The 18,344-nt window shown below is 37.7% G+C and overlaps 2 protein-coding genes across 9 annotated transcripts; one reads left to right on the top strand and one right to left on the bottom strand.

Annotated features, from left to right (window-relative positions):
- Nucleotides 1–1,393: 1,393 nt before the first annotated feature.
- Nucleotides 1,394–13,439, bottom strand: arfgap1 (ADP-ribosylation factor GTPase activating protein 1). Of its 8 annotated transcripts, XM_051416166.1 has the most exons (14): nucleotides 13,233–13,436; nucleotides 10,481–10,562; nucleotides 9,854–9,963; nucleotides 9,513–9,684; nucleotides 8,994–9,094; nucleotides 8,818–8,904; nucleotides 8,614–8,728; nucleotides 8,466–8,522; nucleotides 8,309–8,341; nucleotides 8,032–8,061; nucleotides 7,243–7,299; nucleotides 5,807–5,866; nucleotides 5,254–5,309; nucleotides 1,394–5,134 (listed from the first exon to the last, which is right to left on the bottom strand). In XM_051416166.1, the coding sequence occupies exons 2-14, from the start codon at nucleotides 10,538–10,540 to the stop codon at nucleotides 4,795–4,797; spliced, it is 1,278 nt and encodes a 425-aa protein (XP_051272126.1). In that variant the 5' UTR covers nucleotides 10,541–10,562; nucleotides 13,233–13,436; the 3' UTR covers nucleotides 1,394–4,794. The 8 variants fall into 8 exon arrangements, with proteins under 8 accessions (XP_051272126.1, XP_051272128.1, XP_051272127.1 ...); XM_051416168.1 differs by lacking the exon at nucleotides 5,807–5,866 and having other exon boundaries at nucleotides 5,254–5,303; XM_051416167.1 differs by lacking the exon at nucleotides 8,032–8,061 and having other exon boundaries at nucleotides 13,233–13,435.
- Nucleotides 13,440–13,504: 65 nt separating this feature from the next.
- Nucleotides 13,505–17,458, top strand: rh50 (Rh50-like protein). The gene has a single exon (XM_051416163.1). It carries the CDS (start codon nucleotides 15,715–15,717, stop codon nucleotides 17,158–17,160), a length of 1,446 nt encoding a protein of 481 aa, XP_051272123.1. The 5' UTR covers nucleotides 13,505–15,714; the 3' UTR covers nucleotides 17,161–17,458.
- Nucleotides 17,459–18,344: the final 886 nt, after the last annotated feature.

Here is an 18,344-nt window from a genome sequence, read left to right on the forward strand (position 1 = left end):
TGAGTGTGTTGTGAGTGTGTGTGTGTGTGTGTGTGTTTGACTGATGTAAGTGCAGTAACTGACAGGGTTGTATTAGTGAGGTTTCATTAGGTACATGTACACAGGATCCATCTATTTCTTTTTATGTTCTAATTTAATATTTTATTTCCCACTCCTTAATTTCAAGCCCAAACCGAGAAACTGAGAATAAAACTAAATCTAAAATATGTGGTCTGGTTCATTTAGTTCAATATTTAATGATCCATAAACAGTTGCTGTGTGGTCGTTTTGTGTTACATCCATAAATAGTCCAGCAGTGTTGGGCAGTAACTCATTACTAGTAATAACACAACAGTAATAATATTACTTACTAATAATATTACTTTCCCCAGTAACTAGTAGTGTAACTAATTCCTCATAAATTTCAGTAATAATACTAGTATTATAATTTTAAATATTATGTTTGTTGTCACCCTCTACTGATTTAAAATCCAACAATTCAATCACATCCTTGGATTCATTTTTGTAATCGTGGAGGAAACTAGTTTGAAAGATGGAAACATTCAGCAGCTGGAAATATTCCATTACTTTGGAAAACTGGATTTTAATCATCGTAAATCTGAATTTTGAGGAGAAAGGACACCATGACCAATTTTGTGGGGAATAGCAGAAAAGTAATATAAGTAATAGTGTAACTAATTACTGTTGGCAGGGAGTAATAATTACATGACTTTCTCAAACAGTAATTAGCATTTTTTAGTAACTAGCCAAACACTGCTGTCCAGTGAAAATCCTGCAACCATTTTAGAGATGAGAACGTCAGGGCCAGCAGCTATAATCAAAAATCATCTCGAAAAATGTAAAAGGACAATAAAGCAAAAATCATTTGACAGACCAGTTTATTTTCAGTCAGTAATTTTTGTAACAAATTGTAGCAATCACAAGAAAGGTAATTTATACTTTTAAGTCATCTTAATCAAATTCTGTCTTTTCTGAAGGTCTATCAGGCAGCAACGCAATTAATGTAGCTTCATGTGATCTCTTAAGGTTCTTTGTTGCATGATACGTTTCTACAGTCTCACATGCTGACATGCATCTACCGTCTGTAACGGGATTAAACCTGCAGTGTTCATTCAGACACAGAAGATCTGCAGCTGTTGCAATTGTCAGCTGATAGTTCCTCATAGGAACCATTATTATTTTCTCATTTACTGGGGGACTGAGAATATTGGCCACCCACATACTCAGTATCTCTAAAGCTTTAAGAATCTTGTGTAAAGTTTTGCCAATGAAACAAGCCCATCATTTAACAACTTATCTCTTTGACCCAAAGGAACATTTAATATTGTTGTGTGTCAAGTTTCACTTCACAAATGTCTCCAGGGTCGGCACAGTACAGTAAAATACGACGGCATTCACGGCACAGTACATTTTTATTGAGCACAGAAACCATGTGTACAGGAAAAATATCCACAGCCTCAACTGAGTGGGTAACACTGGCTCACCTCATGGGATGGTTGCTGGTGAAACTTGAAGGGGCAAGCAGACAACTGCACTTAAACTCACCGAGGAAACAACTTTTGAAAAATTTAACAACAGCTGAATATTTTTAGCTCCACGTTACATCTCATGCATGACATCAAAAATAGTATTTCTGACATAATAGTTTCATCAACAAACACGGACATACCCAATCTCAAATGTTTGACAGGCACAGACACTGAGCTCAACTGCTGCTCTGGAAAGTTCAAAGTTGAGATTTAGGTTCAGATTACATCAGGTTTATATATATAAAAAATAAAATAAAATCATGTCTCAAGACCTAATGTATGCAGTCAGTCAGTGACACATTCTGCAGTTTATCCATGAATCAAATGTACCATTAACCCCAGCAGGACATTCACCAAAGTTATGGTGTTTCAGAACTTTAAGTTGTTACAGATTCCAGACAGGTGACTGTTCATATATTTCCCTTGTTTTAGACTGTGAGATAACGTAGCACTTCTTCCATTCATACAAAAAAACAGAATAACTGACATGAAGCTTCAGAAATATAGGGAAAGCTGAGGGTGACAATATATCATTAGACATTATCTTTGATGGTGATTTACTGACGTGCACCTCACTGCATCAGACAAACACAGGCACACTGACATCAACAGAAAGCAATCACAGCTGTTAAGGTACATGAGAGCACATGACTGCAGAGGTTCAGTGACACAAATATTCCAGGAGTGATCTTTTTGTTTTACCCCATTGTAGTGTCACTGAGAACACTGCAGACTCATCTTTGTAGCTTTGCTTCAACACATGTCAACAAAATGAGCCACAGCAAACCAAGCCTGCTGTAATAAAGTCTATGTCAAAACAATGCTGAAAGGAAACAAAAGCATGTTCACTACTGAAAACTTGGCAGTAAACTGAAGACTTCTTAGAGGTAGGACATGGAATAAAGTTGCCAGGATTTATCCTTCACATGTTAAAAGCTGTTTTAAAAAAATGTTTTTTTTTTTACAAATCATGAGGCCTAATGAGTAGTGCCAATAGAGGTACAGCAAAAATGTGATAACAAACAACAACAACCCAGCAGCTATATTGCACTGGTACACTGCTCGGTGGGCAGCTAATAATGGACTACTGGCCATTTCATGATCACAGACACTAGCCTGAAAGATGTTTTCTGATATTAGTCATTACATTTATCTTCTTGTAGTAAACAAATCAAACCCAAACCTGGAGTTGGAAATGGTTCAAGTGTAATTTAAATTGAGTTTAATCGGTGTGGTCTGCATCGTTTATGAAGACTGAGCATCTGTAGGTTATAACATGTACAAAGAAATTATTGAGAGTATGATACAATTGCAACACCTTATGTTATAGGGGATTAAAGGCCACATAGTGGGAGCAGGTGCTGCAAAATTGGCCCAGTTCGAAACCTTGACAGCTTATTTGAATTTTAAGATTACCAGATTTAGGTAAACTTTGTATTAGGTTTGTAAAATACCCAATTTCACACTGACTACATTCCTACTTGTTAAAACAATGAGTTTTTCATGATACATGTGAGTGCAGCTGCCATTTCATCTGACTGAGGGATGCACAAGGTTGATTCAATTAATTAATAACAAGTGTTTGAGAGCTATGACCATCTAAGCATCCAGCTTATAATGATCCACATTAATATTACTCCACAATTCAGATGTTAATATGAGTGAGAACATATCTGTGACACCAAATCCTCACAATACATAATGACCAATGTGCAATAGCACAGATGTGTAGAGCCGTTCACACAGAGTTGCTTCATACGAGATGAAATATAAAAGTATACAGTATATCACCCTGAAATAAGTGATGTCTGTATGAAATTATCTAATAAACTGTGTGTATGTATATATATATATATATATATATATATATATATATATATATATATATATATATATATATATAATAAAAATCCCAAATGTTGCTTGTTTAAAATAAAATTGAGAAATTATCGATGAAGCAATTTCAGTTTAACTGGTATCAGCCTGCATCAACGTCAGAAAAAGAAAAAAAAACAACACAAATACATAGAACAACATACCAATAAGTCCCATTCTTCTTCCCCAGCAGATCAATAACTAATGGCAGGTATGGTAATTATTTAGAATTTAATGCTTCTGAATTTCATTTTGCAAGTAATTTCTGGCATACTTATTGATTTTCAACCCAACATTTCAGCTGTGAGGTAACAGCAGACAGTGAAGATGGAAAAAGTAAACACACAATATTGTATCAACCAATCAAAATTTGTTTCAACAGCTCATCGATTTTAATTAAATACATCCATTTTGAGAAAAAGCTAAGTTTGGTCTGTCTGCACGACACCACTGTGAAACAATACATGTATTTTCCCAAAAGCATCTTAAACATTTTACCAGAGGGTCAATTATTGAGCATCCAGTTGTATCATTTTCTAATCTTGACAACATGATGTTGTATCAGCAGCTCTCTGCTTTCAAACCCCTTGACTATTTGCACATTTTAAACAAAAAATATTAATAAAAAGACAAAAACAAATAATACTATAAAAGATCACTTAGCCCTAACCCATTACACATTAGATTATTTAACTTCAAATGTACATATCAATACAGACTTTGATTAATGTTAGCCAATTTGTTAGAGTGGTTATTTGTTGCTTTAATTTAACATAACACGTTGTGACTACAGTATGGAAAGAGCTCTATTCTATCAAGAAGGCCTTTCAAAATCAATTTTACTAATACGAAATGTGCAAAAGGTCAAGGGGCAGAAGAAATCAATTTGATTTAACACAGAAAATAATGTCATTGGTGTTTAGTCAATCATACTGTATCTACAAGGATTTATATTTACAATGTCAGATTTTCTCTTTCATGCATCATTTTTTTTATGTGGTGAATTGAAAACCAGTATCATTAAACCCATGATACAGTAAGAACACTGGCTTATTCACCATTACGAGTATTATATCTGGGAAAGTTATGACCGTATCTACACTGGTTTGTCTTAATTCCTTTCAATGAAGGTAATTTACAATAAAATAAATGACTGCCATTTAATGTAGTTGTACATTTTAAGAATATTCAGTTAATAATTATATGCTCAGTTTAACACTGGGCTTCATTTATTGTTTTTTGGGTTTATAATAAATATATTTTGAATGGGTTGACAGGAAGTCAGCTGACGCAGCTCTTTCCCTGAAAGTGCCAGTGAGATGAACAAAGAGAAACAGAAAGGAAAAGGCCAGAGTGGGAAAAGGTAAGGAGATGTATGGTTGTGAGGTCACTACCAGTTTGCATTCTCCCAGGTTTCCTCGGCAGGTTTCGTGGGACTCTTCTTCGTCTTACCATCTGCGTTATCCCAGTTGTTGTCCCAGGCCTCCCAGCTCTCTTCTGTACTGTGTTTGTTGTTGGACGCTGCTTCGGAGCCCCAATTGTCCCAACTGTCAGAGCTCTTCTTTGCAGAATTATCTGGGATGGTCCAGCTGTCACTGCTGGGAGATTTCTTGGCCTTTAGGGAGTTGTTGCTGCCAAAGGTTTCCCAAAAGTCCTTTGAGACAGGCTGGTCAGAACTGCCCTGATATCCCTCAGTGGCATCCATGTTCTGGTAGCTCTCTCCAGCAGACCTGAACAGTCAAAACATGAAGAAATGCTTGAATAGTTCGTGTTGTATAGCATTAAAGCTCACAATACAAAAGTATGTTTTTATGTGGAGATTTGAATTAAAGGAAGATGGTATTATTACCCATCTTCTGGTTTTCCAGTGAAGAGGTTAGTCAATTTTGCACCAGCTCCCTGAACCTAAAGAACAGAGAAAAATTGAGCTCACAATATTTTTTATGCAGTTGTTGTTTCAAGTGTTAAACGTTCATCATAAGACCATAAGTGGTAGAAGTTATAATCGAAAGGAACTTCACTAAAGTACAATCAGTGTTTTTTTTACTCAACAAATGAAAATATTATGCTGCAGTCATAACAGTCATAGAGGAAGTAATAATTAAACTGCACACAGATGTTGTAACACTTTCGGAAATATTGACTACTAAGTACTCACCACCAGATTAAAAATGGCAGCAAGGAAAATGAGAGATTACATTAAATTAGTATTGTTCAAACATTCATCATCACAGCAAAACCAGTCTCCGTTGAGGGGTTATGACTGCAGAGGCAGTTTTTGCATATATCTGTAGATAAGAGGTCCAGGTATGACCAGAAAAGTGTTGGTTCAGAGCTGCTGTTCCTCGCTCAGGAGACTGGTTTTGCATGTGTACAACATGGCAGAGGTCTGCCCATCCTACCTTGCTTGCCAGTTCAGTCATGCCTACTGCCATTTCATCTAGCAATTTGCCATCTTTCACCTGGATGAGCCAAATTATTATTAAAAACTGATAAAAACAGCAATTTCCATCTACATACATTTGTCAAACAGAACATGTAGTGAGCAACAGTTTGGTTTTGATTGTGAGAAAAGTGATTTGTGTCTTGTTAAGGGCGCTGATAATCATCATGAGGAAACAATAACACTTTGTTTGAGCCTAACAAAATGTTATTGTTGCCAAGAGAAAATAACTACAGTAAACATAGTTATAGTTACAGGTACAACCATTTTGCAAGAGATTTTTATATAAGCACATACTATAGATACCTTAAAACACCAATGTCAGCTGTACATTAAAAGACAAAAACATTTTGTTTTCAGGAATGAGATGTTCAACTTTCAATCAAAAACTGTTATTTTATCTTCCTGTATTTTGGTTTATGAGCGTGTTTTCTTATAGCTACACAGGACTCATTTGATCTCATGAAAAGACACATCCAGGAGTTTCCCATTTGACACTAAGCGTTAGAGCAGCTATGTGGAAGCATGTACTGTATGTGGAAACACTCACCATAACCTCAAGGATGGTGACTGATAATATTCAGTTCATACGTGTCGCCAATAACAAAGCTTATTTTCATGCAAAAGCTCAAACACACTGAATCTGCTAAGCAATAGCAATTGTCAGTTAAGGGGACTCCGGTTGTGTCATTTCATGTTTGAAGAACTCGAAACTTAGAAACATAAAGATCAAGATTGTGGCTTTTTAGAGGGCACTTTTATCATGGAAGTGAAGCTTACATTTCTGGCCAAATAAGAGATTTTTTATTCAGTTGTCTCGGTGGATGACATGGGAAAATCATTTGGTTAAGATCTTAAATATAGATTTCCTTATCTGTGAAGGAGGGTGTGCCCCAGCTATAAAGCTGAACTGGATTTTTTTAATGCAATCTTAATGTGTTTATATTAGGATTACAATGTTTGAGGCCAGTGTAGCATAAAGAAGGCTAATGTAACTGACATCCAAACCTACTTTAATATAATAAAAAAATAATAAATTACCAATGTGATACTTTGAATGCCTTCAAAATGAGGCATGATAACTGAACAAAGACTTTAAGCTCCTAAAAATATATTAATGCACTTTTAAGCCCTGTCCAGTGACTCACACCTGTTCCCAATAGTTCACAGCTGTATGCTTCTGCAAATCTCACAGCTGAGTCACTAACTGGGAAAAACAAAGGATATGTCAGCTTTTGTCGTTTAATGTAAACTGGCATAAAGCAGATAAACTGGCACATACACGCAGTGTAGAAAATAGCACATTCACATCTGAAGCTGTTTTTTTTTTTTTTCCTTTTTTCTAAAAGCACTCTATCCCACCACCAAGTCAACAACTTCAAACATCAATGTTACCTTTTCTTGGGTAGGTTTGATAACATTCTCATTTAATGTCTGTCCTAACTCTGTGGCCTAGTTGGAAGTCAGAAGGGAGAATTCACTTGAATGAAACAGTTTAACATTCACAGTAGAGCAAGACACTGAGCTGCTTGTTCTGCAGTTGTATGAAGTGACTGATCATTCCCGTTCACCATGACAATAAACTACCACTAGAGGGTGTAATGGTTCAGATAAACTTACATCATCAGTGTAAAGTAAAAGACATCATCTTTTTGTGATGTTTTACTCTGCCTAAGTTTGGCAGAGTAACATGGTGCATAAATGATTTATCATTTTTCCTTGTTGACTTATTTATACCAAAATAACAAAATGTTTGAGCAACCTATACACCAACAAATCTACCAAATGTTGTTATGCATTGATTTCAATTAAGGGTCGAACTTCAGGGAAGTGTGCTGAAATGTTTTGATAAATATATACACCATATATACCATTACACCTCCCTCTACAGCAGTCAACACAGAAACTCATGCATGAATGGATAACCTTTTATCATTTCCCATCCCACAATACAGTTACCGACTGTCTTAACAGGTTATCCATAAACTCAAAATACAGGTACCAAGACAGACACAATGCCCTGTGTTAGTACATCCAAGCAGAAGCATGTGAAGACTACATTCACTATTTTCCTGTTTTACTGTTAAAAAAAAAACACAGAAAGAACTGACACAGTGACAAAAATAAATAAAATTAAAAAAACATGATGCGGAAAAAGTGCCATGCACTTATTATCTGCTTTACCGGTTCTGGGGGCGCTTTATAGCCCTTTAACTACATCCAGAGAAGGCAAAGAGATATTAAAGTAGTAACAAAGTTATTACAGCATGAAAGTGTACATTATATGTTAAGAGATTTACCAAGCAATACGGCATACATTTGGTGAACAGCCTACTAATCCCCTTAAGTAAGTTGATACTACTCAGTAAGACAGAGGAGAACTTAAGTCAAATGTAATCCAGACAGAAAAATGTTATTAGCAGTACTGGTAACAGGTAACCCATGACTATATTAGTCTTACCTTTAAGGTTGCTTGGTTTGCCAGTTTAGATGTCTGTATGAGGAGAGAAAGTGAGAAAATATTAATTACCTTTAGTTTTTAACAGGTTGTTATTTTCATGCAGAAATACTCAAATCCAATGTTGCACAAATAACATTTATTGCATAAATACACTTACATTATCTTTAGCGATAGTAGCAAACTTGCTGGCTCCAACAGTAAAACTGCTCCAACCCTGCAAAAAAAAAAACAACACACAAACGTCACAGGCGAAGACAAATACATTAAAAAGTAAAACTCAAGATAAGATACATATTGTAACCTACTGAATAAATAGAAGACATGGCATTGTTGATGAAGTCATCCTCTTTCTTCTCTGGGGTCACCGTGTTGCCAAAGCCAACATACCGATTCTCCTGATTCCCACTGTAACCCCCACCACTAAAGAAGCAGAACAAAAACACTTCATTTACAGAAAACAACAGAAGAGTGCATGATAAAAATACATTTTAAAAGTATGACCCTCTTACCTCTGATATGAGTTAACGTCGTCACTCAACCAGTCTTCAAAAGCTTTGTCGTTAGGTTTAGCTGAGTTTTGTCCAGGTCCTCCAGAGCTGTGGAACAGAAACATGAATTCACTGATTTAACACCTGTTCTGTGTCTGATTACACACAGCTGTGATCAACATTTCCTTCACTTTTACCGATGAGAGGATGAAAGGCTGGTCTTGGGTTGAGGGGATGTCCAGTTTCTGGCAGGTGATGTCTCAATGGACCATTCCTTACCCTCTGCTAAAGTGGCCACCTGTCATATACAGAGGGTTAGGGTTAGTGATTAATCTGGTGAACAGAGGACACCATTACAATCTATAAATCTCATAGAAAGCTAGGCATAAACTTAACCATTCTGCCACCAGCTCTTAATGTAAATACATCTATTTATTTAGCATACACACACAATTGCAATTAGGAATTTAAAATCAAGTTTCGTCCATTTCATAGTCAGTAGTTTTAATTTATCTGTCTCTATTAACATTCAAACCTTATGAATGCACTAATTTCTACTGGCAAACCACTAAAATGTGTTAACTCCCTGACTGAGATAATGGAGAATTTAGTCCTAAATGAGAAATAAGTAAATAATTAATATAGTTGTGGTTTTTTCGTCCTGCAAGCCGTTTGAACATCTTTAAATCGTAGACCATTAGGTCTGCACACCTCACCTTGTCTCTGAAAAGCGCAGCAGCTTTGCTGTTGTATTTCTCCTGCAAAGTCCAGGTGGGATCATAATCATCTTGGAGCTCAAGAAACAGGCGGAATTTTCCATTTCCTCCCGCTTTCATCTTCTCAAGCTCAATATCTTTCCACTTGTCCATGGTGACAGAGCGCACAAAACTGCAGACAGGGCAGAAGAGATAAATATATCGTTAACAGGCTGTAATATTTAAGTGAGAATTAATAAAGGGCATACACAGACTTATCGGGGCTGTCCTGCTGTTGATAAGTAACACTGCTATAATAATCCACAACAATCTGCACCGTAAAAACATTCCACTATTCTTACCTGAGATGTACTCCCAGGCCCCTGTGCTTTCCAGAGCACTCAAGGCAAATCCAGATCCCGTAGGTCACACTAACCCATTGAGGATTAAAAGCCCCACACTCAAAACAAAGCTGAAAACAGAAAATGACACATTGGTAAATAAGTTTGTACATTAAAGATGAGATGTAGGCTGACCCTGCATTTATAAAGAAGATACATAAAACATTGTACAGGATCATTTCACATAATTAAGGTCTTGGGAGCAAAATCAAAATTAGTTTTGTACCAGATTGATGTTTAAATATTGAGATATTCTCCGCCAGTAGAACAATAATACATTTATTAATATAATATATTTAATTTTGGGTTAGGAGACATATCTGTCCTATTGTTATAGCCAAAGATGCAGCCCAACAAGATGTCCACTGGATATGAAGTTCTCACCTAAAATTACTCCCACCATTTATTTGAACAAGGATGAAAGCAGGGAGGTTTTTTTTGAAGGATTGTGGGAAGGTGCTACATTGAAAGCCTCCCAAACACCTGCTACCCACTATGTGAATTATAAAGTTCTAGTGAGGTGACACTATTTTGACTTACTTTTGAAGTGAAAGTAAGCGACATGAATACGTAGCTATGAAGACTTACATTGTTCTCATCTTGAGTTCTCACTTCCTTCAGAACTCGTCTGGTCCTTGGACTCGCCATCTTGACCCACACTGAAAGAGAACTGTAGAGGATCTTCGTAAGTACAACACTGAGTTATGAAAGCAGAGTATCAAAATAGTCATGTAAATATCTTTCGAAACAAGTTATACTCCATACTGAACCCAACTTCATGTTACAAAGCTACATCTTGAAGGAATAGGATATAATTGTGTAAAACGGTTGTGTTAATACCAGAGCTCTATTTCACATGCTGAAACCACATATTCCTATTGGACTGCCTCTTCCAAGACAAATTCCTCCCTAAAACTGAAGTGACATATTATTGTTTACTGTATAATAGAGGTCAGATATAATTTGTGAATCTGAAGCAGTCTCTCTAAAAGCTGGATGGCAGTGAGAGAAACTGTTTTGATGATGTCATCTAAAGCAAACCTGGCCCTGCTCCACAGACAGCAGGCTTGTTTGCGATGAACTGTGCCTCGCCTGGAAAATGGATGAAAGCAGCTGTCTGGAAGCAACAAAAAGCCGCAGTAAAACCGTGCCAGAATGACACAGGAAGTCGCCTAAATATTCATCAGACTGCAAGTTACTGCTGACAAACTTTTATAGGTCACAAATAATTGTTGTTTACCGACGTGGATGTTCTGAGGGAAAAGCTATATGATAATTACTACTAGTATCATTATATGGTGTGAGTAGGGCTGCAACTAATGATGTTTATTATCAATATTAATATTAAGCCCAAAAGCAGAAAATCCTCACATATAAAGGAGCTGGATCAAGTGAATGTTTTTTTCATTTTTGCTTGATTATGGATAAAATTCAACTGATAGATTTAAAACTGGTTATTTTCTGTTGATCGACTAATGGGTTAACCGACTAATTAATTCTGAAATAGTTGAGATTTTTTTTTCTTTAATTTAAAATCTATTGTCCACACCCCAAATATATCACTATCTTAGAGTAAAGACATTTCTGCAGCCGGTACTGTGATGCCACAGAAGGTCAGCAGCAAGTTGTATCGACCTCTAACCTGCCTGCATTGTGTAGTGATTACCAATGATTGTTACTGCAAAGGCCGGGCAGACCTCAAACCCACTTGGTGATTAATGAAGCGACTACCATGACAGCAGTGATGGTGATATGTTCACAGCTTTAACCCTACCTTTATTTTAATTTAAGACATAGGTCTTTGTCACAGCAGTCAACATAAGAAAAGCACAGTTGTTACTAATAATATTAGACATTTAATCATCTAATTTTCATCCTAGAACAAATTGGATCTGTCAGGTTAATCAAAGGATAAGTTTATATGAGTCTTTATGATAAGTCTGTTTCTTTTTGTCAACAAATCACATGAAGACACTAAAACCAACAATGAACTAATTCTAATAAGAAATCTATGCAGTCATAGCCTGATTTATGATATTATTCCTCTGTGCTATAAATGTCTATTGTCAAAACTAGTAAAACAAGTAGCCACAACGTTCAACTGGGTGACATGTTCCTTCAGTATAATGAACGTGGGCAGAGCAGTTTATTTTGAGCCAATCCTACATAGACTGTCCTACTGCTGTAAATACTCCCTAAAGCATCAAATGTTTATTAATGCCAGGCTGTAAATAGTCCTGAACAAATGCACAATTTACTCCTGCTCAAATAAAGATAGCTGAAAAGTACACTGCTCAGCTGTTTGTTTTACAGATGTATGCATTCAGTAGGAATGAATGGGCCCGAGTGTCAAGGACTCTAGGAGGGTAGGAAAGTCAGAAAGTATTAAGAGAACGCATTGTTCGTTTTGGTCTTTATACGTAATTTGATGATAATAACAAAAATATATAAAAACCTTTATCCTTTAAACTGTAAGGTGTGTTTTAAATGATGATGAGTTGTTTAGTGTATAAAAAGTGATAAATATATGTGCAAAAAACCCCAAATCAATTAAATTTACAATGATCGTCTAATCTGTAGTTTAAAGATACTGATGTTACTATATCCAATAACCACAGAGACAGTACAATATACAGTGCAGGGTCTGTATCAGAGCGGGTTCTCGGCCAGGTGTGATGTGTTCACTGAGAGGCACTCTTTACAAACCTTTACAGACATCCAGGTGAGTCTGAGACACCAGCAGAGGAAACTCTCAGTCGATTGACAAGTTTACATTTCTCAAACCACCAGTGGCTTCTCTGAGCAAATAAAAATGTTGCTGTCAACCAAGGGTTTGAGATTCCTGCAGTCAGTTAGCTAACGGACTGGTTTTGATGGACATTACCTACCTGCTGCTTCAGCTAATTATATCTGTTTAATCTATCATTTTATTTTGTCTGATCCTCTTGAAGCAAGGCCTTCATGCAAACAGCCATTATTATATAATAAAGTAGTTGAACAACGTGTTGCTGATGTCCACCATGGTCGTGATACGTCCTGTGTCTTAAATAAACCCAACCACTGATGTGGAAACAGTGTAAGGTTTCCACACAACAAGTGCAGTCGTGTCAAAGCTCCTCCGCTCGTCACAAACACATATCCAACACCGGCTTCCGTCCTGTCTTTAACGACACACGTCTACAGCATTGAGGTGACTTTGCGGCGTCTTGCTCCAGTTTATCATTTTTAGGAAGCTCGTTTCCAAATGGACATCTCGTCAAATTGTTAAAAAATGTAAGAGACCCGATGTAGCAGACTGATAGTTAGCGTTAGCCGTGGACCGAGCTAACCGATCCGTTACCTGTCTGTGATTGATGGACAACGAGGACGCTGGTCTCAGAGGGTCTGCTGGCTCCGCCGATAAACTCTACGAAGGGCTTTTCTTCCGTGGCGGAGGCACAGCGAGGGTTGTAATGTCTCAGACTGTGTCAGGCCAACAGAAGTGAACTGTAACGACGGACTGCTGATGTTATACACCGGTAGCCATGTTCCTGTTTGCATACGTTGGCAGTGCAATGCATCATGGGAGTCGTTCTCCTCTCCTCCTCTTCTTCTTCTTCTTCTTCTTCTTCTTCTTCTTGTCTTTCTTCTTCGTCTCTCTTTCTGTTGTCTGTGTGTGCTGCCCCCACTGGCTCGGAGGGTAAACGTGAATGTGTTATTTAATTATAGGACCACTTCTTAGAAATCTACAAAATCTAAATGAGGTTTGGCTTCCAGGTCTCAGTGTCACATTTTAAAACATTGATGTCTTTCTCTGGGAAGAATTAGCAGAAACTTTCTTATTTCTTGGCTAAATTAAAATATCCTCCAACTTCTCCTAATATAATAGGCCCTTTGTACAGCGGACATTTTAACCCGTCGGAGCAGAAAAAGCACAGGTGTTGCTAATAACATTAAAGACTGAAGCAGCTAAATGGAGCTTAGCCATAATTAATGTTATTAGCTGCACCTGTGTTCACTCTCAAGAGAAATTATTCAGCCCATCATGAGCTAATTCTTGAGTATTGGCATGGAATTCTCCATCAATACATGACTACCTTAAAAGTTAAATCTTAGCACTTGCTAAAGTTTAGACTATCAGAAATAATCAATATTTATATTAAATTAAATATATATATTAGTTGCATCTAGTGGTGATGTTGTAGATTGCAACCATTTGAATACAGCTCAGCCTTCCAGGCATGTAGTAGAAACTACATTGGTCACGAAAGCCACGAAAAATGGGAAAAATGCAAAAGCCCCTATCTAGAGTCAGTGTTTGGTTTGTCCGTTCTGGGCTACTGTAGAAACATGGCGGTTCAACATGGTGACCTTCGTGGAGGAGGACCCGCTCCCTCTGTGGATAAAAACAGCTCATTCTCAGGTAACAAAAACACACTTTTTCTTATTTTCAGGTGATTATACACTAATGAAAACATACTAATGAATATTATATTCCATTACTAACAATAGATCCTCATAAATGTTACACACTGGACCTTCAAAGTTATGTGGTCTTTCTATTAAAGGGATGTGTCTGTTAAGAGGAGGGGGTTAATAGATAAACACACCTTCATCCTGTGTGCTAGAGACAGAAATGGACCTTTAATGTGCATTTTGTCTTATTTTGATCAATTAAGACCAATTTTCTGATTTGACCTGTACATACTTTACCTTTTTAATCATTCATTATCTACATCTGTGTCCTTGATGGAAGCCAGATATCATAGGAAATGGGCCCTTATGAGGGTCCTTGTTAGGGCGATGCCATGCATAATCTGTGAAGGCAGGTCATAAATTGATAAACTGGCCTAGGTTCATCACCAATTGACCCATCCTATTCCCCACACCCCTTTTTGCTCTGTACTTTAATAACAGTTAAGCAAGCCAGGTCAGAACCTCTGTCAACTTTCTTTCCTGTACCTAGATATGCTTTTTGCTAGGCTTGTGTATGTTGAAAAGACATTTTGAACATAGGAGAAAGGACAAAGTTGACCAAGGTTCCAAAAGGGGATGAACTTCAGAAAGGTCCACTGGCACTCAACACTCATCTCACTCTCTGGAGGTCCTGTCGGCCTGTTCCTGGACTTAGAGGTCTTATGATCAAAAGAAGGTTAAGCAAAGATCAGTTTTGTCTGTAAAATATGTGAAGTTAAAGTCACTGTATTTACTACAGAGTGCAATGTTTCCGTCATCTGCCCTTTGTCAGTAAAAAAATGAGAAATAAGAACATTTACAAACCGTAATATCAACAAATAAGAATTTGTTGTTTGCTAGTTTTCATTTTAGATACATTTTATGTAACCCCAAAGCAACAGTAGTGACTATCATGGTGTATTATTATAGTTTGAGCAATACAACACACAGTTTTCATAGGGATTGCAAATTAAATTAAACTTTTTAAACTCAAAATAAATGTAAATAAAACTGAAATTCAATCAATGTAGACTGGCACAGCCTTTACTGTTAGTATGCACCCTTCATTTTGCTCCTTTTGTGTCACAGACAAGCCTTTATTGTACAGTATTTTTTATCAATCCTTTATTTACCCTAAATCATGCTCTTGAAATCCACCTTTAGACAGGACTGTGATGAAAAATAAGAGGGGAGGAGAGATGGTAATTTTGAGGAATCTGAAAGATTAAAGTACAGTCTCCACTCAAAGTAGAGCAGCGGTGAATAACCGTGTCCTGTGCGGGGTTATGCTCCTTACCCAATGGCATTAGCTGCTCTTATCTGATAAAATAGAAGTATAAAGGGGATGTTTCTGCAGCTGGGGGAGCAACACTGAGTTGTACATCATCATGAATGTGTCTACAAGTTTGAAGGTGCGGCTGCCGGCGTTCGTGCTAGTGTTGGAGGTTGTCATTATAACTCTTTATGCTGTCTTTGTCACTTATGACGACAATGCCAACGCTAAGCTGCAGAACAATGAGACTAACCCAATGGAGAACTCCATGTATCGCGACTATCCATACTTTGCCGACGTGCAGGTGATGATCTTCATAGGCTTCGGCTGCCTGCTGGCCTTCTTCCGATTCTACGGGTTCAGTGGAATGGTCTTCAACTTCCTTACAGCTACATTCGCCATCCAGTGGGCCATCCTGATCCAAGGTTTCTTCCAGTTTTACTATGATGGTAAAATTCACCTGGGGGTGATCAACCTGCTGAATGCAGAGTTTGCCTGCGCTGTGGTGCTCATCTCTTTCGGAGCCGTGCTTGGGAAGACCAGTCCTGTTCAGCTCCTGGTCATGGCTTTGCTGGAGATCCCTGTCTTTTCTGTGACAGAGTGGGCTGTATTGAAATACATCAGGATCAATGATGCAGGTGGCACTATTCTTATTCACCTGTTTGCCTGCTACTTTGGTCTAGGGGTGACATTTATGCTGTACCGCCCAAGCCTGAATAATGGACATGCCAAAGAGATCACTAGTTATCCTTCCGACATCCTCTCTGTAATGGGAACCCTGTTCCTCTGGGTGTTCTGGCCTTCATTTAACTCTGCTCTGACCTTTAAGGGTGACGATCAACACAGAGCAATACTCCACACATTTATTGGTCTAAGTTCGTCCACTATCACCGCCTTCGCACTCTCAGCACTGTTCAATAAGAGAGGTAAGCTCACAATGGCTGACATTCAGAATGTGACCCTGGCAGGTGGTGTGACTGTTGGGGCTTCTGTGGACATGATGATTTCCCCTGTAGCTGCGTATGCCCTGGGCGTCATGGGCTGCACAGCATGTTTCTTTGGCTACAGGTACTTGACCCCCTTTATGGCCCAACACATGAGGATCCAAGACCAGTGTGGTATTCACAACCTCCACGGGCTCACTGGCCTCATATCATCCACAGCAGGGATCTGTGCCATCCTCCTAGCCACGGAGGAAACCTACGGGCCCAGCATGTACCAGATCTTTTCCCATCGTGCTCCACCTGTAGGAGATCCAAAGCTCCTGGAACTGCAGAAGCTGATTCCTGGGCTGAAACCAGGCTTGGGTCGCACTGCGCAGGAACAAGCTCTCTACCAGGTGGCAGCTGTCTTCACCACCATAGCAGCATCTGCAGTTGGTGGGCTGCTCACTGGTATGGTCATGAAGCTGTCCTTCATGGCATCCCCATCTGACAAGGACTGCTTTGATGATGAACTTTTCTTTGACATGCCCTCTGACTTTAACAGCATAGAGGAGCTCAAGACCCCCATGAGCAATGATGAAAAAGGACAGCTGAGCTCTGCAGACACCAAAGTCTGAGCTGTCACATTATGAGTCTTTCCATTTTTAAATTATTGTCATGACAACTATTTCAAAATGTAGATTTTTCACACTTGTTTGCAAGTGTGACAGATGTGTGATTGATTATGTTGGAGAGATAAAATACATTTTTTAATTAAGCCATCACCAAAATTTCCTGTTGAAAGTGGAGTGTATGTATGTAAAGTGGTGATGGACATGTAAAAGTGTAAAATATGACACTTATTAATAGGGGAAATGGGTAATGTAAAGTATTATATTTAAGAAATTCCATTTGAAATAAATTATTTTAAAAATACACTGATGTATCTTCTTTATTATTTATAATATGTTGTAGCACATTTTCTAGGGAACATATTTAAGCCATGCTCTCGCAGATGAAAATGGAAATGAGCATATAACGGAGCATTTAAAGATGGTGAATACATTATATATCTTATGTTACAGCATGGAAGCAGAAGAAAAGTGTAAAACATGATATTTTATGTAACATTTAATATGCTATTGTCAATGTAGAATTCGAAACTGATTTACAGTATACAATAACATACAATATCAGGTTATCATCCAATTGAATTCAATTTGAAATTCAGAAAAAAAGCATCTCCTTCTCAACTGATAGTTTACTGAATAATGAGCATTGGACTATTTTGTTTAATGAAGAGTGAATTGCGTCTCCTATGATGTCTGCTCATCATCATGTTGCAAAACCATTCCAGATATAGTAATTTATATTTTTTCAATATCACGTCTTGGCCTGTGGCCGGAGCTGGTTTCTTTCGCACTATACGACTTATAGGTGACTCTGTTTTGACATCTGATCAGTTAACAAGCCAGCAGGATAAAGAATCTGAACAAGTACTTGACGGTATTTGACCGCTTCAATACTTGGTGTTAGGGCCACAGTTTGATTCCACATACAGTAATACCCAGGTCTAATAATACCGTATCTCCTGCTGATGCTAGCCAAAGAGAGTAAAACATCATGTATCTGAGATATGATTATCTAAACACCTGTGTGATGCCAACCTTCCTGGGGATCATTGAAGTTTTCTGATTTATACTGTAAGTTCTTGCATTTTATTTACTAATTTGTTTATCTACAGACTATTGGGCCACTTTAGCTGTTTTTAAAATAAAAATTTGAAAAAGCTCCAAAGCTTAAAGCAAGATTTGTACCTTAC

The sequence above is a fragment of the Dicentrarchus labrax genome, unplaced genomic scaffold, assembly GCF_905237075.1.
Source record: "Dicentrarchus labrax unplaced genomic scaffold, dlabrax2021, whole genome shotgun sequence".
Classification (NCBI taxonomy): Eukaryota; Metazoa; Chordata; class Actinopteri; family Moronidae; genus Dicentrarchus; species Dicentrarchus labrax.

Bases quoted from the DNA above. Each gene is read 5' to 3' on its own strand.
- arfgap1 (XM_051416166.1), bottom strand. From the start codon at position 10,540: ATGGCGAGTCCAAGGACCAGACGAGTTCTGAAGGAAGTGAGAACTCAA. The intron at 8,062-8,308 runs GTAAGACTAATA...CTCTGGATGTAG, and splicing joins CAAACCAAGCAACCTTAAAG to TTAAAGGGCTATAAAGCGCC. The intron at 5,867-7,242 runs GTAACATTGATG...TGGCTCATCCAG, and splicing joins TCAAACCTACCCAAGAAAAG to GTGAAAGATGGCAAATTGCT.
- rh50 (XM_051416163.1), top strand. From the start codon at position 15,715: ATGAATGTGTCTACAAGTTTGAAGGTGCGGCTGCCGGCGTTCGTGCTA.